This window comes from Syngnathus leptorhynchus, chromosome 7 (genome assembly GCF_054491065.1).
Source record: "Syngnathus leptorhynchus isolate UIUO chromosome 7, UIUO_Slep, whole genome shotgun sequence".
NCBI lineage: Eukaryota > Metazoa > Chordata > Actinopteri > Syngnathiformes > Syngnathidae > Syngnathus > Syngnathus leptorhynchus.
This window is the reverse complement of record NC_141201.1, coordinates 9,666,494-9,691,269: the sequence shown is the minus strand read 5'-3', so window position 1 is coordinate 9,691,269 and position 24,776 is coordinate 9,666,494. Positions and strand designations below refer to the sequence as shown.

The 24,776-nt window shown below is 40.7% G+C and overlaps 2 protein-coding genes across 6 annotated transcripts in view; both read left to right on the top strand.

Annotated features, from left to right (window-relative positions):
• The first annotated feature begins 80 nt into the window (after positions 1-80).
• Positions 81-16,992, top strand: brwd1 (bromodomain and WD repeat domain containing 1). The gene is made up of 44 exons (XM_085915987.1): positions 81-334; positions 439-497; positions 614-643; positions 844-903; positions 1,711-1,861; positions 2,134-2,232; positions 2,830-2,990; positions 3,165-3,386; positions 3,982-4,082; positions 4,604-4,674; positions 4,786-4,886; positions 4,983-5,023; positions 5,133-5,234; positions 5,672-5,825; positions 5,917-6,051; positions 6,240-6,368; positions 6,485-6,633; positions 6,752-6,828; positions 6,904-7,092; positions 7,191-7,374; positions 7,865-7,955; positions 8,432-8,554; positions 8,653-8,720; positions 8,865-9,117; positions 9,289-9,405; positions 9,494-9,601; positions 9,735-9,859; positions 9,971-10,053; positions 10,544-10,655; positions 10,754-10,815; positions 10,961-11,116; positions 11,190-11,310; positions 11,423-11,548; positions 11,629-11,695; positions 12,013-12,063; positions 12,214-12,339; positions 12,428-12,580; positions 12,690-12,835; positions 13,018-13,190; positions 13,386-13,505; positions 13,586-13,774; positions 13,844-14,167; positions 14,429-14,563; positions 14,633-16,992. Exons 1-44 carry the CDS (start codon positions 298-300, stop codon positions 16,018-16,020), a joined length of 6,669 nt encoding a protein of 2,222 aa, XP_085772113.1. The 5' UTR covers positions 81-297; the 3' UTR covers positions 16,021-16,992.
• Positions 16,993-17,159: 167 nt separating this feature from the next.
• LOC147054663 (mitochondrial intermediate peptidase-like) overlaps positions 17,160-24,776 on the top strand; it is a 23,190-nt gene continuing 15,573 nt past the window's right edge. For all 5 annotated transcript variants that reach the window (XR_015066673.1, XR_015066674.1, XM_085916371.1 and 2 more), the window contains exons 1-16: positions 17,160-17,569; positions 17,920-18,093; positions 18,616-18,704; positions 18,780-18,866; positions 19,289-19,352; positions 19,429-19,611; positions 20,518-20,674; positions 21,065-21,113; positions 21,291-21,351; positions 21,433-21,485; positions 21,962-22,115; positions 22,218-22,295; positions 22,958-23,165; positions 23,354-23,463; positions 23,573-23,647; positions 23,861-23,977. Coding sequence is in view for 3 of the 5 variants with exons in the window: in XM_085916371.1 (XP_085772497.1) it covers positions 17,429-17,569; positions 17,920-18,093; positions 18,616-18,704; positions 18,780-18,866; positions 19,289-19,352; positions 19,429-19,611; positions 20,518-20,674; positions 21,065-21,113; positions 21,291-21,351; positions 21,433-21,485; positions 21,962-22,115; positions 22,218-22,295; positions 22,958-23,165; positions 23,354-23,463; positions 23,573-23,647; positions 23,861-23,977 (1,800 nt within the window). In the remaining 2 variants the exon portion in view is untranslated. The remainder of the gene's footprint in view (positions 17,570-17,919; positions 18,094-18,615; positions 18,705-18,779; positions 18,867-19,288; positions 19,353-19,428; positions 19,612-20,517; positions 20,675-21,064; positions 21,114-21,290; positions 21,352-21,432; positions 21,486-21,961; positions 22,116-22,217; positions 22,296-22,957; positions 23,166-23,353; positions 23,464-23,572; positions 23,648-23,860; positions 23,978-24,776) is intronic.

The window sequence follows — 24,776 nt, the reverse complement described above, 5'->3', positions numbered from 1 at the left end:
CCAATTTAGCCGATCTACAGGACAACGTGTAGATTTTTTTGGGAGGGGGGTCTTTTGTTGAGATCGCTCCTCCCCCCTCTCCCTTTTTCCTGTGTGTGTGTCTGTGGCGGAAGTAAGTGCGATCGCGGAGGCCTCATCCTTCCAATGGCGACTGCGAACTGGCTGAATAGCAAACGGGAGCAACCGTGGAGGGGGTCAGACCTGTGTGACCGAAATTAAATAAATATATCTCATATTTTGCTGTTCTTACAAAGTTAGTCCAACATTGTGCTTCTCTCCATATTACGCCCGAGTCAAATGGCCAAAAATCGGAAAATTTCGCTCCTTGAAACGGGTAAGCCGCATAAGGAACCCCAATTGATCGTTCAGTTTACTTTGATACCGCTTCTGTTGATGAAATTACACCAATCGCACCGGGTTTTTCTTTTGTCATTTCAGAGCTATATTACTTGATATCTCGTTTCCTAACAACGGGTCCGTGTCGGAGATCGGCTGAGGTGAGCTAGCATGCTTATCCCGTTTGTGTTATATTTCTAAATAGTTGCCTTAGCTCCTTGATACCAGCATTGGAAGATGAAATGACTATTAATCGCCCCTTTCCCCCGTCTTGCAGGTCCTAGTGAGCGAACTAGAAGAATATCAGGTACGTGTTAACGTTTCGTGATGTGTGCTTGTATGCTATCCGGTGGTGGTGGCTTGAGACTTGTAACTTGTTTCTACTTTTAAATGACTCTGTGTGTCTCAGCCGTTTGACATCACTCACTTTTTTAATACAAGCTCAATATATTTTGTGCTCCTGTTTTGTGTCGAGACTCCCGTTTTACCGAGCTCTGTTTTCGACAGCTCTTACCAAGGAGATTGGACTGGCTGGGAAACGAACACCCGAGAACATATGAAGATGTGGTACTAGTTATCTTTAATTTATACCATGATTAGATTCATTGTTGTCAATGGTTCGCGACGCGATGGGACAGGACAGGAGTCCACGTTTAGCGCTTGTTTACGCTCTTTGTTCTTATATCTCTGAAGTACTGTCGGCTTTAATCGAGCCCTGATTTTGTACAAGGTCACAACTTGTCCTCTGACACATAATTCGACGCGAATTGAGATAAATTAGTTTAAGACGTTCATATACTCTGAGGTTTTATTTTTAATTTAGCCACAACAGTTGTACCGCAGAAAGGGTGGGTAGTTTGGCTTCCCTTGCTGGCGAGGCCGCTTCATTGGCCAATCACAGGCTGAGATGCGTTGTCTGCGTGTTGTTTTGCCTGTTAACAGCTTTGTGATTGGTCGATTAAAAGTAAAGACTTTGCATATGGAGCCACGCCTCACGGAAAAGCTCCTGAGAACCATAATCTTGACAGATTCTAGTCCGATGTAATCTCGTTAAAACATATGATTGTGAACAGTATACAGAGTAAATATATATGAATTGATAAGGAGCACTTTTAAACACACTTGATTCCCCTGGTGATTGGGATGTAAATATTGTTACCCTGTCAGTTTGATGTAAGTCTTAAGAACTATGAAGCTTTTAAGGATTTTTTTTATTTACATAAGTACAACTTCAAGATACTTGCTTTCATAGAAATGGGTAAAATGAAGTATCCAGTACGTGTTTCTGCAACACAAAAAAAAGTCACACAAAAATACTTGTTTAATTCAGTATGTGCACTGTCAAGCTGCAGTCTCTCCACCACTCCCCCACAGGTTGCAGCTAACAGACATGTTGCACCAGACCATTTGCTACAAATATGTGAGCAGATTGGACCTATTCTTGACAAAGATGTGCCGTCCTGTGTCCCTGGCGTGCACTCGCTCCTGGGGTCCGGAAAGCAGTCGATGCTTAGGACCTCTAAAGGTACCCTTGTCATTTATTGTCTGAGTTGTTGAATGTTGGTTGGTTTGTCAAATTTATTGTTACTGTCTGAAATGGATTCAGTGATAATGTTGCTGTTTTTTTGGCTCAGTTCTCTGATTTGTAATTTTAGAGGATGATAGTTGTCATAGTCACACGATTAATGGCAAAAATTAGATAAAGGGGCTTTGTTTAAAATTGTTACAGTGTTATCAAATGTGTTAAAAAAAAAAATAGCACATGACTGCATGAGAACTTCTGAATCTTGTTTCCAGAATGTGATGGTGTGCGTTTGAAAAATTCATCATACGCAGCTCTTCACAGAGGCAGACCACCAGAGAGGCCTTTAAACAGCAAGAAACCTCCACATATAGGTAGGCGCCCTTGTGCTCAACAGAAATCAGTTTTCAATCTCATTACGCTTGTTCACAACCAAGTAATAAGAATATTCACAAATATAATTTTATTGAGTGACATCCATAATTCAAGTAACAAAAATTGCTTTGGGCCTTTGGTATTTATTTCACCATGCCCTCCCACATGCCTTCCTACATAGTGGTAATAAAAAATCTACACACCCCTGTTCAAATGTTAGTTATTTTGGGACATGAAAAATATTGACCAAGGTAGATGATTTCAAAGTACTTTCATATACTGTATACATTTAACCTCAACTGAAAAAGAGAGAAAATCATCAGTTATGAGGTTGCACACACTTGTGCAACCGTGTTTATCTCTGTGGTTTGTTTTCAAATCCCTTTTTGTACTGGTTATGGTGGGCATTATTGTTGGAAAAGGTAGTGAAATGAATGATCTATGTTGGTTTCATTTGATCTCATGAAAACTTGCCATTTGAACACTTGTGTTAGCTTGCACCGCTGTATCTCCTTTCCTGTCCACTACTGTGTCCTTGTTGGCATTGTGTCCATCCTTCAGCCCTCTCTTGAAAGTTTGCATCTTGTCGCCAACAGTGAACGTCTGTCAAGGAAGAGAGCTGACAGGAACACAGCGCTACAGCTCAATCAATCCTGTCAGCAACTACGGGCGCATGCATCTCCATCGGCGGATCCTGGGGCATTTGTCTGCTGTGTATTGTATTGCATTTGATCGCACCGGTCTCAGGATCTTCACAGTAAGATGGAACTTAATATATATGCCCAGTGAAAACCATGACATCATATTTTCAGTGACTTTTTTTTCAATATAAAATGCATGCGGTGGTTTGTTTGACAGTAAATTTCATTTAAAAATATGAACACGTCCCACTATGCATGTTTTTTAATATTAGCCTTGCCGTCCTCATCAGGGCTCTGATGACTGCTTGGTAAAGATTTGGTCTTCCTTTGACGGGCGGCTCCATTCGACATTGCGAGGACATTCTGCTGAAATCACAGACTTGGCCGTCAGTTATGAGAATACGCTAATTGCTGCGGGAAGCTGTGACAAAACCATCCGTGTGTGGTGCCTTCGTACCTGTGCGCCTGTGGCTGTGCTGCAAGGACACAGTGGTTCTATTACCTCCCTACAGGTAAAACAATACCTCATTTTTAAAACGACGCAAAACAATATTACAGTTGGTCAGCTCTGAACATATTATTCTTTGTTAGGGACACACAAATATAGTGCAAAGTATCCAAACCCCTATTTTTTTTATTTTTTTTTATCCTTCTTATTTAGATCCATATTTACATTTGTTGAAACTATGTAGACGACTGTGCCTCTTCTGTTTGTGTTTTAAGTTTTTATAGCATTTATCGGCCAGCTTTAGGAAAACCTCTGGTTGTCCCAAATATCTTTTGGTTAAAAGATTTGGAGGCCACATTGTGTTCGAAGACGTTAAATGCAGAAGATTTTTTGTTGATACCTTGGCCAAGTACTTGCTCTCAATGCTCTTCTGCATTTGAGCTCATAATTCTCATTTGAACTGACATCTCATAGTTGCAGCCTGTCCCAATAAAGTCCTATCAATATAATTAAACACAGCGGAATGAAAAATGTTCAGTGGTCAAATACTTGTTGTACCCTTTTTAAATACTAGAGGTTCTGTCCTTCTCCACACTGTGCACATTTTTGTGATTTTTGGCAGTATATAAATTTGATTCATCCATCTGATGTTCTTTCAGTTTTCACCATTTGCCAAGGGCTCAAAACGTTACATGTTATCCACTGGTACCGATGCTACGGTATGCTTCTGGCAGTGGGACGTCAACAACATTGACTTTAGGTAAATGCAGCTTTAAACTGTCCCCCCTCCCTTGTATTCTCACACATAATGAAAAAGCTTAAACGAATTACATAGCTCATACTCATCTGTGGAGATTCAGAACTTTATTTGCTACTCTGCAGTTATGTGTGGTGGTCATTGTATTTCATTCATGAATATGACAACAGCATGCACTGCACCGCACCCTCTGACTCATTTTAGAAATCAAGTCATTGAATGACTTATCTTAATTATACTTTGCAGATATTGTGGCTGTCTTGAGTTTTCCGTCCCCCATCCAAGAACTTATAAACAAATTAAAAAAAGAAATTCCCCATCGTTCAAATCTGGAAGGATTTCTATTCTATTTGGCATCTGAAATTTAGAAGACATTTATTTTAACTTTACACTGATCTTTATAAGGATAAGTGGTTCAGAAAATGGATGGTTGGGCAGGACCTTTAAGATAAAGCCTACATTTGAAATGTACAGTATAATGACTAACTAAAAAATGCTGTGATCTTGACTATGTTCCCAAAAAGTGATCGTCCACACAAGTTTATAGAGCGTCCGAGACCTGGGGTTCAGACAGTGTGCTCCTCATTCAGTCCAGGTAATTAGTCCAACATGTAGACCACAATTACTAGGTATTTTGTTTGTAAATGCATCATGTATCTTATTTCAGGGTTAACCCACAATAAGTGTTCTTTTAATGTTTTTGCAGGTGGAATTTTCTTAGCCACAGGAAGCACTGATGATGTCATCAGAATATATTATGTGGGGACCGGAAGTCCAGAAAAGATAGCAGAGCTCCATGAACATACAGTGAGTTGACTTGTTTAAAATTTTAGCTGAAAATTAGCTTTGTTACAACATATGCAGAATTAGCCTGTTAACTTTCTATTTGTCTGTTCCATTTAGGACAAAGTGGACAGCATCCAATTTTGCCACTCAGGTGAAAGGTAATTAATAATTGACCTTATTTAAAAATCTTACACATGAATGAATATGGATGCTAGTGTTTCATTAAATGAAAGAGTGTAATGTTTAAAGTTACTCTAACTGTATCAGGTTTGTGAGTGGAAGCCGAGATGGCACCGCAAGGATCTGGAAGCTCCATCAGCGCCAGCAGTGGCGATGCATCTTGCTCAACATGTCCACCACTCTTGCTGGGTGAGCATGGTGTCCATTGAAAATGATCTCCTGCTGACACTATTGACTAAAGAATATACATAAATCTGGATTGTAGAACACGAAATAATTTGAAATTACACTGGAACTGTATTCAAGTGTGACATGGAAAATAGCCAACTCTTCGCAACAGGATCTTAATAGTTGTCGAAACATGTCACTGTTTGATGTCGTGTGAATCGTTCGTCGGAATTACCAAACCAAATCGGATGACTTTGGTACCCATTCCGAGATGACTTTTTTTTTTAACTTGTTTTGATTGGAGTCACTCAACTTGAACAGACGTTGCTAAATTGTGTAGTCGTCTGGAACAGGACTACTGTGGAATATGTCATAAATATTGCCATTATTAGGCTAGACTTTACTTGAAAAGATACATTTTAGAAATTGTATTAAGAAAGTATGTGGTTGTTCTCTAGTGCTGAGCCAATGAGTGAAGAGGAAAGCTACTTCAAGCCCAAAGTCACCATGGTAGCGTGGGACCGCCATGACAATACAGTCATCACCACCGTCAGTAACTATCTGATCAAAGTCTGGAACTCCTACACGGGACAGCTGCTACATGTCCTCAAAGTAATACTGCGCAGCATGTTGCACTAATTATTAGAATTCTGACAATCAAGCGAAGCACAATAGAAGAGACTAATACAAACCTTTTTTTCAGGGTCATGAGGCTGAAGTGTTTGTCCTCGAGCCACACCCATTTGACACCCGGATAATTCTGTCGGCAGGCCATGATGGAAATGTTTTCATATGGGATTTGATGCGAGGGACAAGCACACAGCACTACTTCAACATGGTACACTACAGAATTTTGATCACATTACTTTTATTATTACATTTAGCAAGGAAATGTTCAATCTTGATATGACATTCTTTGTGTTTTTTTTCATCTTATTTTCTGAAGTCCATTTGCAAGAGAAAAATAGGAGGGCCATTTGGTTGTTACAAAGAGGTTTTACTGTAATTTCTATGTCTACCGTCTAGATTGAGGGCCAAGGTTACGGAGCAGTTTTCGACTGCAAATTCACGCCTGATGGTCAACGTTTTGCCTGCACAGACTCCCATGGTCATCTGCTCATCTTTGGTTTTGGTAGCTCTAAACCTTATGAAAAGGTAAAAAAAAAAAAAAAAAGCACTGAAGTATGTAGAAATGTAAAAATGTCTTTTACAGGTTGAAACCTACAGTCCCTAATGCAAATTATTGTCTGTTTCTCTTGGTCCTCATACAGCTTCCAGACCAGGTTTTCTTCCACACAGACTACAGACCTTTGATTCGTGATGCCAACGGCTTTGTGCTTGATGAACAGACACAGCAGGCCCCACATCTCATGCCCCCACCTTTTCTTGTGGACGTGGATGGAAACCCTCATCCACCTAGGTAGACTGACAGTTCTATCAGTATTCTACCTCTCTGAGTTTAGACTTCACAAAATGGTAATAATTGAGAAGAGATTAAAGGCACTTTTTAATGAGGCATAAATTCTGTGCATTTCCAGATATCAGCGGCTTGTTCCAGGCAGGGAGAACGTCACAGCAGAACACTTGGTTCCTCAGCTGGGATACGTTGCTACAAGTATGAACATAGCGAAATATGACTGCTAATTTGAACTTGCGCTCTATCCTCATGCTTTCATGATTTCTTATTCAGGTGATGGAGAGGTCGTGGAGCAAGTGATTAGTCAGCAGACTGCAGAAGTTGAGGAGGTTGCCATCAGACGCAGCACCCTACTCGACGAGGCTATCCGAAACCTTCAGCAGCAACAGGAGCGTCAGAACCAGGCTGGTTCACAAGGGGGTGCTATGGTAATGCCACCAGCCCCAAGCACACCACGTAGAGGTATAATTATATGGGTTTATTTTTTTGAAACATTTCCCTCCTTATTTTGGTAGTGTAAATTAATACCCTCTGGAAATCTATTTTTGTCTTTACTGCAGTATCTGTAAATGATCGCGCAGAAGTGCAGTCTCCTCCAAATGTGGGTTTGCGGCGGAGCGGCCAGGTGGAAGGTGTCAGGCAGATGCACCAGAATGCACCTCGCAGTCAAATGGCCACGGAGAGAGACCTTCAAGCCTGGAGACGTCGAGTGGTGGTGCCAGAGCTCCCTGCGAGCAGCTACAGGTAGACAGAATCCTGAGACTACTGAGAATTGAATGTAGCTTATGAAATGGAACAGGTGCTACTTTTTTTGATACATGCTCAGAAATTCTTTTTTTAACATATTGACTTGACACACTTAATGACAATAATAAGAAAGCTGGACTCCCAAGAAAACCCACGCAAGCACGGGGAGATATTGTAGACTCCACACAGAATTGACAGAGCCCAGATTCAAACCCCCCCCCCCCCAGTCTCAGATCTCAGCAGCAGATGTTTATTATTATTCCTTTGTGTTTCCACTTAAAGTTCAATCGCATTTTTTTTAAATTCCAGTGTAACTGCATGTAATACCCATTAATCCTTTTCATGTGTCTGTCAGCATGTCTTCTTCTCACTCCTATTCGACCTTAAATGCTATTTTATTGATATTCATATTTAGTTTTTCTTTTGTGCCTGAAATAAAACTTCAATCAAATCAGTTAAATTTACATCGATACTCATTGTCTTCCAGGGACCAGGTTGACATCAGGGTTGCCAAAGGAGATGAAGAAGTAGCCTTGTACAATGCGAAAAAGAGACGCATAATGTACAGCAGTTGTCGAGTAGGTTCTTTTCTTACATGGTCAGATTTGCTGCAGCCTTGTATTCCCAGCATAGCTTCCTCTCTCTTTCGCGTTCTCTTTTTTTCTCTCACTCTCCTTGAAAAGGCTGCAATTTGGGCAGGTCAAGACTTTTTAATCAATAATAGATGTGTATTTTGATTTATTTTTATAGTGTCGTGGTTCCGTGCTCAGAACGTTTTCATATCATTGTTTTGTGCAACAAGAAGAAACGATTGCAGAGATAAAACCGCCGATTTGGGGGATTTCTGATTTACAGGCTTATGCCACAATTGTTTAGTAGAATATTGCGCAATTGTCTTGAAATGTAATAATAGTAATTCTTCAAAATTGTTCAGCCCTAATTTTATTTCTTATTTCTGTTTATTTGCTCTACATCAAAGACTGATTACCCGTTAGTCTCAAAGAATTCATTATCTAAAGCTTGTACAAACCTTCCCACATCTGTATTCTCTCAGGATGATTCTGATGAGGAGCCTCCTCCTGCAAAGCGAGCACAAATTCGCAGTGACACGCTGGAATTCATCGACCTGTCGTGTGAGGAGGGAGAAGAGACTGCAAGCTCTGATGCACACACTGAGGTATCACATTCACCACTGTCTTGAGACTTGTTTCAAAATGTTGTTTGGCTACACTCATTTCATTGAATAGTAAATGGCTTGTTCTGTTGTCTGTCCAGGACAACGACTTGGATGGCAGTGAACTGGAGTCATCTAATGACGAGGAGTGGAATAGTGACAGCGCAAGGTATTTACATTTCTCTGTATTCTTCAAATATCTTGCATGATTTCAGAAATCATCAATGTCTGGCCTTCAGAATTTTAAAGTATCACACTAACTTGCTCATCTATTTTCCTAGCAGTCAAAAATGTCTTTCTTAAAATTGTGCAGTCACTCGTCCAGTGAGTATTCGGACTGGACAGCAGATGCTGGCTTCAATCTGCAGCCTTCAACTCCTTTATCATCGCGTAAACGAGTACGACTCCAGCTCAGCAGTTCAGAAGAGGAGGAGGAAGACAACGAAGAGGAGGACGAGAAAGAGCAGCCGCAGCAGCAACAGCATCATCAGCAGAGTGATGAGGAGGAAAAAACAGGAACTAAAGGAAAAGAGAAGGCCAAGAAATCAAAGAACAAGTCTCCCAGAGTGAGTTGTGAAGCACTGGTATCATTGTAGAATATTTTACTATATCTATATACCTGAATGACTTTGTGGGAAAAATCTGTATTTGACTGAAAACTTCAACTTCTGGTAATGTTACGCACTGTTTGATATATTCTCTTTAATATATCATATATTCTATTGACATATTCTCAGCGGCCAAAAGTCAGACCGTCCATCAACAGAGAGGTGTCGAACGAGTTTCGACCCTCGTTATGGATCACTGATGTCATTCCCAGGAAATCTCCTTTTGTTCCCCAGATGGGTGATGAGGTGTGTTTTTGAAAAATTAAATCAGGAACTCATAATTCTCGCAGTATGTTTATCTCTGGAATTGTTTGGTAAACCTCTTCTCTTTCAGGTGATTTACTTCCGACAAGGCCACGAGGCTTATGTTGAGGCTGTCAGACGAAATGATTTGTACCCTATCAACTTAGACAAGCAACCCTGGAAGAAAATGGAGCTGAGGGTAAGGCAAACTCAGACAGGGAGGACCGTAATGCTGTTAGAAAAATACAGTTGTGTATGTTCAATGAAATGTACCTGGTACTGTACAAATTGTCATTTAATGTCTTGAAAAAACCCTGCTGCTTCTTTTCCAGGACCAAGAGTTTGTTAAGATTACTGGAATCAAATATGAAGTCTGCCCTCCAACACTCTGCTGTTTGAAACTGACTCTGATTGACCACGGCACAGGCAAAATTACAGACAAGTCTTTCTCGGTCAAGTAAGTCATTTGTCAGGCATCAGAATAGATAGGCTGAGAAAAAACCCCAAATATAACCGCCTTTTGGATTTATTTTACTCTGCAACACGTACAACTGTTTTCTCTTTCCAGATATCATGATATGCCTGATGTAATAGATTTCCTGGTGCTGAGGCAATGTTATGATGAGGCACTTCGTAGAAACTGGCAACCAGGTGAGTTGGCTTAAGAGGGTATGTGAAGACAGAACTAATGCATGAAACTTACCATATGTCTTGCATGGCAGCACATTCTGTACGATGGGAATTCCCAGCAAACTGATAAAGATAGTAGGAATGGGCAATTACTAATACCAGGTATCGATGCCAATACAGGTCTTATTTCACGGTATTAGTACTCGCGGTATTGGCCACTCTTTTGTGACCATCTTACCATCAGGAACCAGAAATGAGAAGAAAATTGCAGTTAATTTCATGCAATTTCAAGGAAAAGGTACTAGTGGTATTGGTGCCTTAAATCGGTATCTGTCACTGCTTAAAAATTTAGAACTTGTACCGGTATCCTTCTGGGGAAAAAAAAAAGTGGTATTGAACATCCCTTATGAATTGTTCTGGGTAATTCTAAGGTTTAGCGAGGGAATTTTAAGTATCAGCCTTGCTAGGCCTTGTTCACATTGACATTTTGGCTTTGTTTTTCTTTTTTAAGGTGACCGGTTCCGGTCGGTGATAGACGATGCTTGGTGGTTCGGAACCATCATTTGTCAAGAGCCATACCAACCAGAATACGCTGACAGTCTCTTCCAGTGCTTTAAAGTCAGGTGGGTAATGGACAAAACTGTGGAATTTGCCTGGTTAAATTATGCCTTAGTCACACAAACCTGATAGTTTAAGCTTTTTTTTTTTTAATCTGTTTTAGATGGGACAATGGGGAAAATGAAAAGCTGAGTCCTTGGGATATGGAAGCAATTCCACATGATGGTAACTTTGGGCCGAACATTCAGCATAGCTGTGAAATGTTGAAGCAACAATATTCTGTTTTGTCACCAGATTTTGTACAGACACTCTGGGTTTATCCTTTTTTGTACAGACATTACCGACGGTATTCTCTCTCTCTGCTTTGCAGCTGTGCTTCCAGAGACTGAAGGAGGCAGCATCCCCGTTACGGCAGAGGAGATGAGTGAGTTGATGTACAAGCCTCTGAAGGGAGAGTGGGGGGAAAAGGGCCGGGACCAAGAGTGTGAGCGAATCGTCGCTGGTATAGGCCAGCTCATCACTGTTGGTGTGTATTGGTGATCATAAATTGTCCCTGGATTCAAATCAACAAACTAACGCTCTGGTGTTTTGTGTTGCAGAGATTGCTGCGCCTTTCTCTGGCCCTGTCGATCTTATCCAGTATCCCACCTACTGTACTGTGATTGCTTACCCTACTGATCTGGACACCATAAGATTTCGACTCTTAAACAAATTCTACAGGTCAGTCCCGTAACTAGAGATCATTTATGCAATGAACTCAAGTTATGCTTTGTTTTAAGGGCTGTACTGTATGATACGCTATGCACTGACACTCTGGACTCTTGGTCCACAGACGACTCTCAGCATTAATTTGGGATGTCAGATACATTGCACACAACGCTCGCACTTTCAATGAGCCAAGAAGCAAGATTGCGCACTCTGCAAAAATCATTACCAATGTCCTGCAGAAATTTGTCAAGTAGGTTCTTCAATTTCCTTTTACCGTTCAGCAATGTCATTGTCGAACAGATTTTGTGATTTATGTTCTTCTTTCTGTAGTGATCCAAGCTGCACAGACATCATGGATATTTATAGTGTTGTTGAAGAAATGGACGAGGATGATGAGGTACATCAACTATTTTTGACCCCCTGTCATTTTCCAGGTTCATTACTATCCTCCATTCTTCAATTATCATGAAATATATATCTTTGCTTCGGTGTGTACTCATGTTTGCGCCATTGACTGAATTTCTTTTTGCAGTCATTCGCCCAAAGCGGTGGGATTAATTTCTATTCTAGTAGAAAAAATAAATAAAATGGTGCTCACCTCTTTGTAGATAACATAACATAACATAACATAACATGTTTGTAATTATTCAAATAAACTAAAATTGAAGCACTTTTATTGTACTTCCATTAATTCATATATTCTTTCTTTTACAGGAAGCAGATACAGAGGCACCAGGAACTTCAACGGGACACAGACTGCGTCAGGTAATCAGTGTTACCAGATTCATCAGTTGAAACAGTGTGAAAGTTAGTGTCGGTGTGTGGAAATATGAATATGGATGGGGGTAAATATGGGCATCTTGAGGCGAGAACGTCGTCATTCAGTGATGAGGAAACCTTCACTCCTAATTACAGCGCTCTGTGGAAGTGCTGCCAGACAGAGATGCTTGGAAGGAGCATTGCAAATCTTTGGTCGATTACATATTGGACTGTGAGGACTCTGAGCCGTTCAGACAACCTGTGGATCCTGAGAACTATCCAGTAAGTTAAACACTGCTAAAATCCAAATGTTTCATCTCAGTTTCTTCATTTGATGTTGAATTCTTAACCGTTTGCTTTATGTCACCAGGACTACCATGATATTATTGACACACCAATGGACTTTGGGACTGTGAAAAGGGCCTTAGGGGAAGAACGTTATGAAAATCCAATAGAGCTTTGCAAAGACACGCGGTTAATATTTGCAAATGCTAAAGCCTACACACCCAATAAACGGTCCAAGGTAGGGGGGGAAAGTTTTCAAAATTAGGATTATTACAATTTCATTCAATTTCTTCTTTTTAAGTTGTTGTTTTTTTTTTTTTTTTACGAGACTTTTGTTGTTGTTGTAGATTTACAGCATGACCTTGCGGCTCTCTGCCTTCTTTGAGGAGCAAATCCGATTAATCATATCAGAATACAAAACAGCAGTGAAGAGCAGTGCCAGGCTCCGTCGCAGCCAGCGGTTCAAAAAGAAAATGCAGCACGATCCAACAAGGTGTGCTTGTTTAGCTTGCCTCCATGTGTGAAGGCATGTCAAAACAATGAAATGACATTGATGTGCAATTAATGCTTACGTATTTTATTCATGAATCATTGTCTGATAAGTTGTCTCTCTCTCTCTCTATCTCTCTCTCTCTCTCTCTCTCTCTCTCTCTCTCTCCGTCTCTCCGTCTTCAGTCAAAAGAGGGATTTTGTGAAAACTCGGGAAAAAGTGGAGTCTGTGTCTGGGACCAAATCTACCTCAGCCAAAGCGTCAGTTCCTGAGCGGGCAAGGAGGCCACGAAGAGGCAGCACCGGTCACAGCTCCTCGGAAGATGAATCTGCTTCGAAAGGTGCTTCATCGACAGCAGGTATATAAGAAATGTAGTTTCCCCATTTTGTCATTTGTTAAGCAAATCATTTGCTTTGCTGTGTTTTGCCATGCTCATAACCCTTTTCTTACAAATCAACCATGGGAGTCATTTTGTAGCTAAGAAGTCTGAAGCTAGCATCTTTAGAGGTCCAACGTGTGTCATTGTGAGAAATTTCGGCCGTTTCTTCTTCAGACTCCGACAGTGAACTATCCGACTCAGAGGAGGAGACGCGTCCAGGTTCCTCCAAACATCATCAAAGCAAACAGAAAGCAAGAGTTACAAGAGGCAGCTCTTCCAAGCATCGTAACAAAGGTCCCGTTGTGCCTCTTGTTGGCGAATAAGTGGAATGTATTTAAGTTAGTACTTATTGCTATGCAAATATATTTTTGTAGTTGCTGAGAGTGATAGTGATGAGAAGGAGGTTGAGGAAGAGGACGAAGAGCCACTTGACAGTGAAGGGCAAGAGAATGGAGAAGCATCTTCCAATTCTTCAGGTCGCCGCTATCACAGTAGGGCAGCAAAGAGCAGGACCGCACGACTGACCAGAAACGCCGCCGCTGCTGCCGACAGAAAAAAGACAGGTAAAAGTTTGTCATCCAACCTTTTATGACGCAACCGAGCATTATGGTTGTGCAATACTGTCAATGCAGAGGGCAGAGTGGAGATGAACGGTCACGCCACCCGGTCCTCTGCAAGGGATAGACGTCAGCTGCAGGACTCCGACAGAGGCTTATCACAGGGTTCCGATGGAGATGAGGAGGAAGAAATTACCACTCGCAGATCACTTAAGAGGAAAACAGCCAGGGTAGCTGTCAACAGGATGAAACTCCTTGAAGCGTCAGATGAAGAGGATGAGGAGGCGGAGGACGATGACAACGAAGAGCCAATAAGGAGCCGCCTCCGCAACACTTCCCGGGCCAGCAAACGGAGCGCAGTGCTTCAGAGCAGCTCTGAATCAGATGGAGAGCCACAGGGTGGGTAGATGTGTTCTTCGTGTGCTGACAGCCCTCAGCCCTGGCACGCTTTGTTTTTTGGTGCATAAAGTCACATTTCCTCCAAAGTGGTCCTGTTCAATTCAGCTCAGCTCACTGAGGCAGGTTTAAATCTGTAAACCTTTCACCACAGCCTTTTTGTTGAGTGCTGGTCTCTCAACCACGTACCATACTGCCTTGATGATAATATTTCTTGACAAAGCTTATTAATGCCAAATTTCACATTTGATTCTTTTGCTGTAGCTTCTGCAAATTCAAAGGAATTGTCTGAAGAATCCCAGGATGAGGAAAATGGCAATGGTAGCAGCTCTTCAAGCTCCTCCTCTCACAGTAAGCCAAACGGAGATACAAGAACGTCACCCAACAAAAAGGCCAATGGTGTGTTACTGAATCTTTATATTTAAAAATGCAGAAAGTGGTTTAATCAAATCACTTCTTGACTTGCAGGAACTTTGACTTGTGTGAACGGACACGCCCCAAAACACAAGTCAGATAGCAGCTCTGAGCAAGAGGAGGAGGAGGAGGAGGAGGAGGAAGCTGCAGAAGAGAGTTCAGGAGACGCGGAGGAAGAAGATGCAAAGGAGGAAGATTCTGCACATCAGAAACCAAGTAGAAGCTCATCCCAGAAGAGTAGAATTACCATTGAGGAGAAGGATGCAGAGCGGGAGGAAGGAAACACCAAACGAAGGGCCACCCGACGCCAACTTCCTGTAAGCTCAGATGAAGAGGACTCTCCTCCTCATCAAGGGCCACAGCAAAATGGAAGAAACAAGGAGGACACTCTCCTCAAAGACTCTAAAAAGAGTAAACTATCAATGTCTAAAAGCCAAGATCAACAAAAACCTGCCTCAGCTCATAAACCTGATGCAGGTGATTCCAAGGTGCTCAGTCGTATACCGAAGAAGTACCACAAGAAAAGATCAAAAAAAGATCGACAGAGTGAAGCTGAAAGCAGTCGCTCCAGTGGTGAGTTTGAGAGCAAGAACAGGAAGCCTGCAAAGAACATCAAGTCAAAACGACCACAGGGCGACACTTCTGCTTTTGAGAGTTCTGAACATGACTTTAAACCCAAGAAGTCAAGGAGAAAACGCTCCACCGGTTCATCGGACCAAGAGTCAGATGAGTCGGGCAACGCGTCCAACAAGCGTCTTAACCTCAGAGTTCTGCCGAAAAAGAAATACATCAGCGACAGCTCTGCTTCTGATGAAGACTCTGCACGTCAGAGAAAATTGAGAAACGGGAACAAAGCAGGCTCAGTTCCGAGGGAAGACCGCTGTAATACGAACGAGTCGAAGAAAAGCGCTCGAAACGAAAGCAGGATTCAGATGTCTTCCAAGAGAAAACGAATTTACACCTCAGGATCTGAAGATGAAGAAAAGGTGCCAGTGGCCAGGAACAACAAGAATAGCAAACGTCCTAAACGGGAAGCAAAACAAGACAAGGAAGAGAAGGCCGATTCCCAGTCAAATTCCAGTGAGGAGGAAGTAGATGCTCGCCGCTCGCGCAGAGAGAAGAACGAGAAGCTGTCCAAACATAAAACGCGTAAGGAAAGCTGCAGCAGTAATCACAGTTCCGACTCTGAAAGCGAGCAGTCGTCCACAGCCAGTGAAAACTCTTACGCCAGCTCAGGGTCCCACAGCAGTCCAAAGAGAAAGAATCCGAGACAGGCCCAGCACGGCCAAAGGACTGCCGGTCGCCAATTAAGGCAGCGCCGAGCACAAGTGGTCTTGGAGGCGGAGGACAGTGACGGGTCGTACAGCAAACCGCAGAAAAAGTGCCGTGTTAACACCCGGAACCGCGGGAAGCGGACTGTCCATTATCATGACAGCGAGTGAAGGCCGAAGAGGGTTGACAACTGGAGACTGTAAAGAAAAGACACTTATTGGTAGCAGCACTGGTTTCCTTGAAAAAAAAAAATGCTGTGAATTTGTTTCTTTCAGGGATATTTATATTTTCTATGAAAAGCGCGTTTATAGATGTAATACAAATTCTAGCATTTGAACTGCTGGTCTTCACGAGAATACAGATCAAAACGCCACCTGCCAATCGTGTTTGCTGCGATTGTGGCCAGCAGAGTTAACATTGTGAGGAATCTTGGGTGCTATCTAATATACCTCTGCTAAATCCAAGCATATTGCTGGCTTGCACTAAGAAACACTGTAAGGAGGTATTTCATACACTAGTTTTGCATTAGAAACTCAGGGGGTCAACTAAGTTTACTGTAGTCTCAGATGTGCTTTTTTTTTCAAGCTATCAAATGGATAAGCATCAATTCCAGGTGGGAAAACGTCGAAGCACACGCAACTGAGACAAAACCAATTCACAATGTCACTTAAGACTACAGCACTCCTTTGTAAATCCATAAATACATTTAAATCTTTTGTCTGTTATATGAGCCAAATGAAATGTTTCCCCATTGTTGCTCTTTTTTTTTCTTTAGATTTGTGTTGTACATGTAAATAGGTGTTTGTTTTTGATGGAGAAAGAATGGATTGGCCATTAGTCAGTAGCAAGATGTTTATTTAAAGCATTTTTTTATTTTTATTTTACTATAAATTTTGTCTTGCCATATGTCATCAATTGGTACATTTTTTTGCCAAGTACGAGTAACCAGGTGTACTTTTTGCAGAATACTGTAATTTCTCATATTGGGAAGACTTTTGTCGTGTTACTTTCAGTATTAAATTCTTTCAGAGTCGACTAAAACATGGTTCAGTTTGGTTCATGCGGGATTCCTTTAATGCAGTTGCTTTGACATTTTCTCAATGGTTTTCGTAATACACCTTCAATAAAGCAATTTTAATAAATCCATGTGTTACGTTTTTCCAGGAAATGCGTGCTGCAACACATGGAGTCAAATGTATCGAAATAATTCAGGTTTTGGTTTTTTTGCCTTGTAAGCAGGGGTACCTGTTATATACTCCACACCAATAGGTGGCGGTAATACATTTGCGTTTCTTGTCAACCGCCATAGCACTGTAGGAAGAAGGCGGAGCCCGTTTGACACCCGCATGTTTGTTGATGTGTGTTCCCCCAGTATCATGTGTGACAAAGGCTGTCTTTTCTGAGAATAATTACAACAATTTAGCGTGTTTTGGTTGTTATTTGGGTTATTATTTACGTCCCACGATTTTATCAAAATTACTTTTTTAGCTCAAGCTAGCACCGAACCTAGGATTAGCATGTCCTCTGAGGGTCTCAGTCGGTACAAGAAGAAGCATCAGTAACAGACAGTAATTCAACATGAGTAAATGTTTGCTTTTCTGTGTGAAGAATAGAAGTCTGTGGACGTCTTTTCGGAAGACTGTCACAACATGGTCACCTGTTGGTGCAGCTTTCAATGTCAAACCTCACAAGAGACTGGAAGCGTTTGAGAAAAATGTGGTGAGTACAGGATTGGGACTTTCTCAGATATCTCACGTTTTCTTAGTACGACAGCAGTTATTCATATTCGATTAATCTCTCCTTGAGCACTCTGCATAATATTGAATTTAAAAAGACCTTATAGGCAGGTGACACACATTCAAAGTTTGTTTGCATCACTGTCAGGGAGTATGTCAATGCATGGTTTGTGATACTCGTAGAAGGACTTTTAAAATGTGATGAATAATTGGAGACAAACAACTATGAAGGTGAATTTTACTTGTGTCAAGAGAGGATTGCAATACTCAAGACAGTTTTAATATTATGTTCAAATGCTTGAAACATCTAATTGTGTTTATGTTTGATTGTAGGGTTTGTTTGGCTTGCCAGAGCTGAGTTCTCCGGCTGGATTTCAGGTGGCCACAAAGGTGGCTCTAAAGAATACAGATCTACTGATCGAAAAAGTGTGTACTTCTGCTCCAGGGCTTGAGACTGTCACAGCTTTTGACCAGCTCTCTGATGGTCTTTGTAAAGTGGCGGACTTGGTAAGTTCAGCGCGAAGGATCTGACGAGGCGTTATGGCCTTAAAATGAAATATGCCTAAAAATCAGATTCCAATATTGTTATTGCTCCATCCTCTTATGATATGTTTTTGTTCTGCTTTTCTTGTTATGAGATTTCCTTTATTTGTCCAATGCCAAACAAGATTTTAAAAAAATAAAATCATCCTTTTTTAAGGTAACAGAAATAATGGATAAATAATAGTTTTTTTCCCCACTGTGGTGACATCACACATAAACAAACATAGTTCATCTGTTATGCTTAAGGAATTGAAGTCTCACATAATCGCAGTTCAACCTTGGAACTTTCGTGCAACGTCAGAGGTGGATTTCTTCCCAAAAACCTTTGTTGCCTTCCAAAATGTATGACCACTATCATACTCAAACAAATTCAAAGAGAGGTTCAATTTTTTTTCCCCCTCATGTCAAACTTTCAAATCCAAGAAGCTTAAATTAACATCATCTGATTGAGTTGTTTGTGAGGCAAATCTGTCTCTCCATTTCCAGGCGGATTTTGTTAAAATAGCACATCCTGATCCAGTGTACCGCGAGGCCGCAGAAAAGACCTGCATTGAGATCGGCACAGTCGTGGAGAAGTAAAGGACTAACACACGATTTTGTTTCGTCAGTACTAGCAGTAATCTAACAATGAAATCATGCTGACTCTACAGGTTGAACACCAATGTGGAGCTATGCAACAGTTTGAAGAATTTGCTGGACAGGCCGGATCTTGTGGCTCAGCTGGACTCAGACACAAGGTGCCCCATCACAATAGAGTACCTCTTAAGTAATTGTGAATAGGCAGAATATAAAATATGCACCAGAAGTATTGCCGAGTGTTATATCAGCAAGTATCAAAGGTTTAACTCTGGTCTGGTTGACTTTTTTGCAACACTTAATTGTAAAAAAAAAAAACTTAAAATAAACCCATCAAAGAGTAACATTCATAAAGTTTAAATTTGATTAACACATTCGCAACAGTTAATAAACTTATAGATTGCAAAAATGTGTCCTTGTGACAAGTTTTAGAGTTCAACTGTATAGGTTTAATTGTACCAAGAATGTGTTTATTATGATTCATTATGGTTTTCTTTTCCAAGAATATAGTACCATCGGTGCATGTCCCAATGTAACCTACAGTACATACTTAAAAAATAATTTCATATTGCTGTCTTTGCAGGAGAGTAGCAGAGTTATTTATGTTTGACTTTGAAATCAGCGGGATTCATCTCGATGAGAAACTGGTGAGAGGCTTGTTGCGTGTGAAAAAAGTCAGACAGAAATGACAGACATTTGTCTTGTTGTCACTTCGCATTGCAGAGGAAAGAGGCAGTTGCTCTCCACGTGAAGCTCTTGGATTTAAACAATGAATTCTTGGTTGGCTCTCACATGGCCAACAGAATCGCCAGGTCAGCCATTCCCGAACATCTCCACTTGCACTTTGCCAGCTCAGGAAGTTTTGTGGAAATTGGAGGATTACACGCCGACTCGCCAGATGACTTGGTGTGTGTGACCAAATCTCGAACATTACTCTCATTGCTCAGTAGGTGGCGCGGTTGCTTCATAATTAATTCAAGAGATGCATTCAAGCGCTTTGATGGAATGATTGTTTGGCTATGTTTCACCATTTCATGTTTCTTTTTCACAAAAGACATATTTTGATTGCAATCTTATAATACGTTTAAGCTTAATATGTTCAGAACCCATCCGTCCACTTTCTGAACCGCTGCTTCTCGTGAGGCTCGAGCCGTTCATGCTCAATCATGCAGCACCAACATTTTGTTTATATTTTATGCACAATAACTTTAAATCACAAGCAATGAAATCTTAATGTGTTCTGCCCCCAAGCAACTACAGATATGCTGACATAAAAGTATTATGACACCCTATTGCATTGGATTAGGATTGCCCTCAAGAGTTTGATAAATAGATTTTAGAGTTTTTCTTTTGATGCTCTTTATTATTTTCCATTTAATTCACATACCCACAAATAAATAGATCCTCTGCACAGCATGCAGTATATGAACAGCAGTTTTTTTTTATGTTGTTGAATGTTGTCGTAAAAAAAAATAGACAACTTGAAAATGTATTAGTGAGGGTAAGCATACCAATTTAGCAATCCAGATAAGTACAGTAGAAAATTGAGTCGCGCTGGAGGTGTACAAATTACAATGCATAATATAACCAGCCGGTTCGAAGCAGGTCTAATCCATCGTTCAAGTCATTTGTTTTTCATTTGGCTTTGTGTGTGTGTTCTGGGGTTAATGAAAGTAACTCAAATAACATTTTCATATTAACAGTACTTAATTCCATTTTAGCATATTGAATTAGTGGTATTAACAATTGGAAAATAATTTGTATATTCAGACTTGAAGGATAATGTCTCTTGTTACTATTTCACATTGGTAGGTGCGAGAAATCGCCTACAGGGTTTACCTGTATCCAAACGCAGACCTGATGGAATGTCTGGAAGAACTCCTAAGATGCAGATATAAACTGGCCAAACTGGTGGGATACGACTCCTATGCCCACAGAGCCTTGAAGGGAACTATGGCAGCAACCCCAGGTTCAATTATAACCACAGATAATTACTGCTCGTTTATGCCTTTTGGATGATTCTGTCTGTTTTTAATGAGGAGCGCATGGGAATGACTTTCTAGTAGCAGAATTAAGCAGGGCGTTAGACTTCACATAAATAGTGCCATTTTGCCCTTAACATTTTAGACATAAAGTTTGTTTTTATCTATTTGTCGACTGTTTACAAACTAATTCCTCAATATTTTAGGTTAGGGGCCAGTCTGATCCTAGTAAAAAAAAAAAGTTAGACTGGAGCCCTGTTAGGTGCCATTCTTTGTGGCTGTCTTCACACAATCGAGCTACAAAAGTATGATGGATTTTGGTTATGATGATTATGTTATTTGTTGTTTCATGCTGCATTCATTTTGGTATATTTCAGAAACAGTGATGGGGTTTCTTCAACTATTAACAGATAAGCTGTCAGTCAGGTACATTTAGAGAAAGAAATTACAGAAACATTTCTATAATTGATCATATTTATCATGTACAGTGGACCCCCACTATTTGTGGGAAATGAATAATAAATAATGAATGTAAAAATGAAAAAAAAAACCTTCACCTTCAACTTCTGACTTTTATTTGCTCTTCTCCTCCCAATGTCACAGAACAGCAAAGGACTTTGCAATGATGAGTGACATGAAGAAAAAACTCAACCCTCGGCATTCGGTGGGTGACACTCTGTTCCCTTTCCAGCTATATTCCAGGTTCTTTGTCATCTATGAGAACTCACATGTTGTGTTGACACAGGAGCTCATGCCGTGGGATCACCCGTTCCTCAGTGGAGTATTGCGTGCCGAAAGGTTCGAAAACATTCTTATTTTAATCACTGCATTTACTCGAGTAGTGGAAACAAATAGGTGAGACGTTTGGGCTAATCCATGTGTATTCTAACCTACCAGTCTATCGAAACTCTAGCTTAAGTCTGTTCATTTTGCCCAGATTTAGCTGGGAATGCACTGCTGCAACAAAAGAATACTACTCTGTTCTTGCAAAATTCTATTTGCATTTACAGCATATACAGAAATAAGCTTGAAATGCAGCCTTTGTTTTAGTTCGCTACAAATACTACTGTATTAAAGATTCTGACATTTACCAAATGAATAATGTTTGCTCAGTTTCAGTTGGCACTGAAAGAGAGGTGCGCATTCATTCATGAAATAGTTTTCTAATTTGTTTCTAATGGACATAGTCCAACCTCAACAAGACAACATATCATAGATACTTTTAGATCTTAGATGTGTCTTTTGTTTCTCTTGTGTTTTTGGTCATGGTTCAGGTACAACATCGAACCCAGTCTGTATAGCCCTTACTTTTCCCTGGGGGCCTGCATGGACGGTTTGAACATTCTCTTCTCTCGGCTCTACGGTGTCTCCCTCATGTCCGAACAGCCCAACTCTGGAGAGGTGTGGAGCGACGACGTGCGCAAATTGGTATGCTGTTGTCTGTGTGGTAATTACCTGTTGCCTGATTATTATTTTTTTTTTTTATCATTTCCAAGTTTAAAATTTCCATGGGTTTGTGCACATTTACAGGCTGTAGTTCATGAAACAGAGGGATTACTTGGCTATATCTACTGTGACTTTTTTCAGCGGAAAGACAAACCTCATCAGGTGAGCATACACACACACACTCACACACACACACACACACACACGCTCAATCTTCTGCTTCTTACTCGTAGTGTCATTACCTCCATCACAGTAGAACACAATGGACCCCTTAATGCTTTAATTGTCATTTTACAACAGGTATACAACTAAATTGGGACTTCAAAATGCAGTTGGTTACTAAGTCTTGCTTGTCGAACACCGGTGTAAAGGTCAAGGCCCGACGGCCAGATACGGCCTGCCACATCATTTTAAGAAAAGAATATGCATGCATATGTCAATTACAAAATTTCAAATTGTTTTCACTTTTAAAAAAATGGATATTGTTATCCATTTTTCTTACCATTTATTTTTTTTAAATCATTTTTATTTTTAAATTAATTTAATTGACACCCCTGCTGTAGAATCTAAACATCTGCTATTGGCTTTCAGAGACACTAACTGTTAAATGGACAAGCACTTTCACTTTTGTTAAAGGACTTCATTTTTGCTTTTTGTGGAATCAAGATAGCAGCTTTCCCTCCCACCACAGAATCCAAAACAGTACAATCCTATCATCTTGCGACTAAAAGATTACACAACAATGAATGTAAATGGGCTTTCACTTGTATAGCCCGTTTCTACAAAAGAAAGCATGGTTGCCCTTCGTCTTCCTCCCCATGCAGGACTGTCACTTCACTATCCGGGGCGGTCGCTGGTGCCAGGAAACAAGTCAGTACCAGCTGCCTGTTGTGGTTCTGATGCTGAGCCTACCCCACCCCACCAGAAGTGCCCCCACCCTGCTATCCCCAGGCATGATGGAGAACCTTTTCCACGAGATGGGACACGCCATGCATTCAATGCTAGGGCGCACTCGTTACCAGCACGTTACAGGTGAGGTCAGCAGGTTGAACGTTCAATCTTAATTTTAAGGCTTTTATACGATGTGCAACCGCAGCATTAGAAAATTTCTCATAATCAAATGGGATCTAAAAGAGGGACTTAAGCCAAAGTGTAGGGACTGAAGATTTGGGGCATTTATTGTTGACATTCTCCCTCCTAATCGCTTTTCAATTTTCCAGGAACTAGATGTGCAACAGATTTTGCGGAAGTGCCCTCCATCCTCATGGAGTACTTTGCCTCTGACTATCGCGTCGTCAGCCAGTTTGCACGTCATTATGAAACTGGACAGGTAGTATTCTTCAAATGTAGTATGCACAAAAACCAAGAGCTCAAAAGTTTAAGGAATATTTGCCGTAGGGTTTCAGTAGATGATGAACTGTTTTTCAATGTCTCGTCAGCCTCTGCCTGAGAGTATGGTGACCCGCCTGTCTGAGTCCAAGAAGGTGTGCGGTGCCGCAGACACCCAGCTGCAGGTACCACCAAACAAAAAGTCACCTTACATTACACGCCGGTAGTGAACATCTTTTTAACATCTTGTGTTTGTTTCTCTGACTTTCTCTGTTGCACACTGCATTGTGGGATTATTAACAGGCAAAATCTTCTATACTTTGTACTGCAGAAATATTTCGTTTCTTGTTTTAATGTCAAACATGTACAATCAGTGGTTATCTGTTTTTCCTGGGCAGATTTTCTATGCTGCGCTGGACCAGATATACCACAGTAAACCCCAAAATCTCTCCACCACTGAACTCCTGAAGGAGATGCAGCAGAAGTTCTATGGCTTGCCTTACACACCAAATACAGTAGGTTTGAATCCCAATTTTTTATCTTACCTAGATGTCCTGGACAATTCTGTGGAAAGTTTTGATCAAAGAGACTTCCAATGGTCAAATGGACTCCACACTTTTACCATTTCTGCATTTAGGGTACAATGGCATACTAAATTCTGGTCGCTAGACTTTATGTATAGCTCGCTATACCATCGATAGCATCAAATTCTTGGCTCCATATGCCGCTATAAAATTAAGTTTCCGTAATCTACATATTCCCGTTCAAAATATTCCAGTTACCAAAGTGTCTACACAGAAATCAAAAGCCTATATTTGATTTAATGAGTCATTTGTTGTTTCACAGTACATGCTCCTCTGCAGTCAGCGATTTGCACGTTGTTGCCATAGTAAAATTGTCTCTCAGAATGTTTAAGTGGTAGAGGTGTTTAAATAAAAACCTTAGCTGAATTGCTGAACATAACGGCAGGCACACCACAAAGATGGCTGGAGGAACAATACATTGCTTCATCTTTTAAAAGTACAACTTTGGATGACATTTTCAGGTTTTCATCTTTAAAAAGCACCAGTACCGAACTATTAAATGCATATGTATAGTGATTATACGAAATTATAAGTTAATTATAAGCATGTATATTGCTATATATTACCTTTGGTACAATGGTGATCTAATTGCTTATGAAATTTGTTATTTTGATGGCCATTTTTTTTCTAAGACACTTAACTCACCCAAACCTTGCGTCTGCTTTACTCAGCAGACTCCAGATGCGTTCATTGCCTGCTCACAAAGTAGGACATCTCATAACTACATGTG

Bases quoted from the DNA above. Each gene is read 5' to 3' on its own strand.
- brwd1 (XM_085915987.1), top strand. From the start codon at position 298: ATGGCCAAAAATCGGAAAATTTCGCTCCTTGAAACGG. The intron at 7,093-7,190 runs GTATAATTATAT...TCTTTACTGCAG, and splicing joins CCCAAGCACACCACGTAGAG to TATCTGTAAATGATCGCGCA. The intron at 11,117-11,189 runs GTGTGTATTGGT...TTTGTGTTGCAG, and splicing joins AGGCCAGCTCATCACTGTTG to AGATTGCTGCGCCTTTCTCT.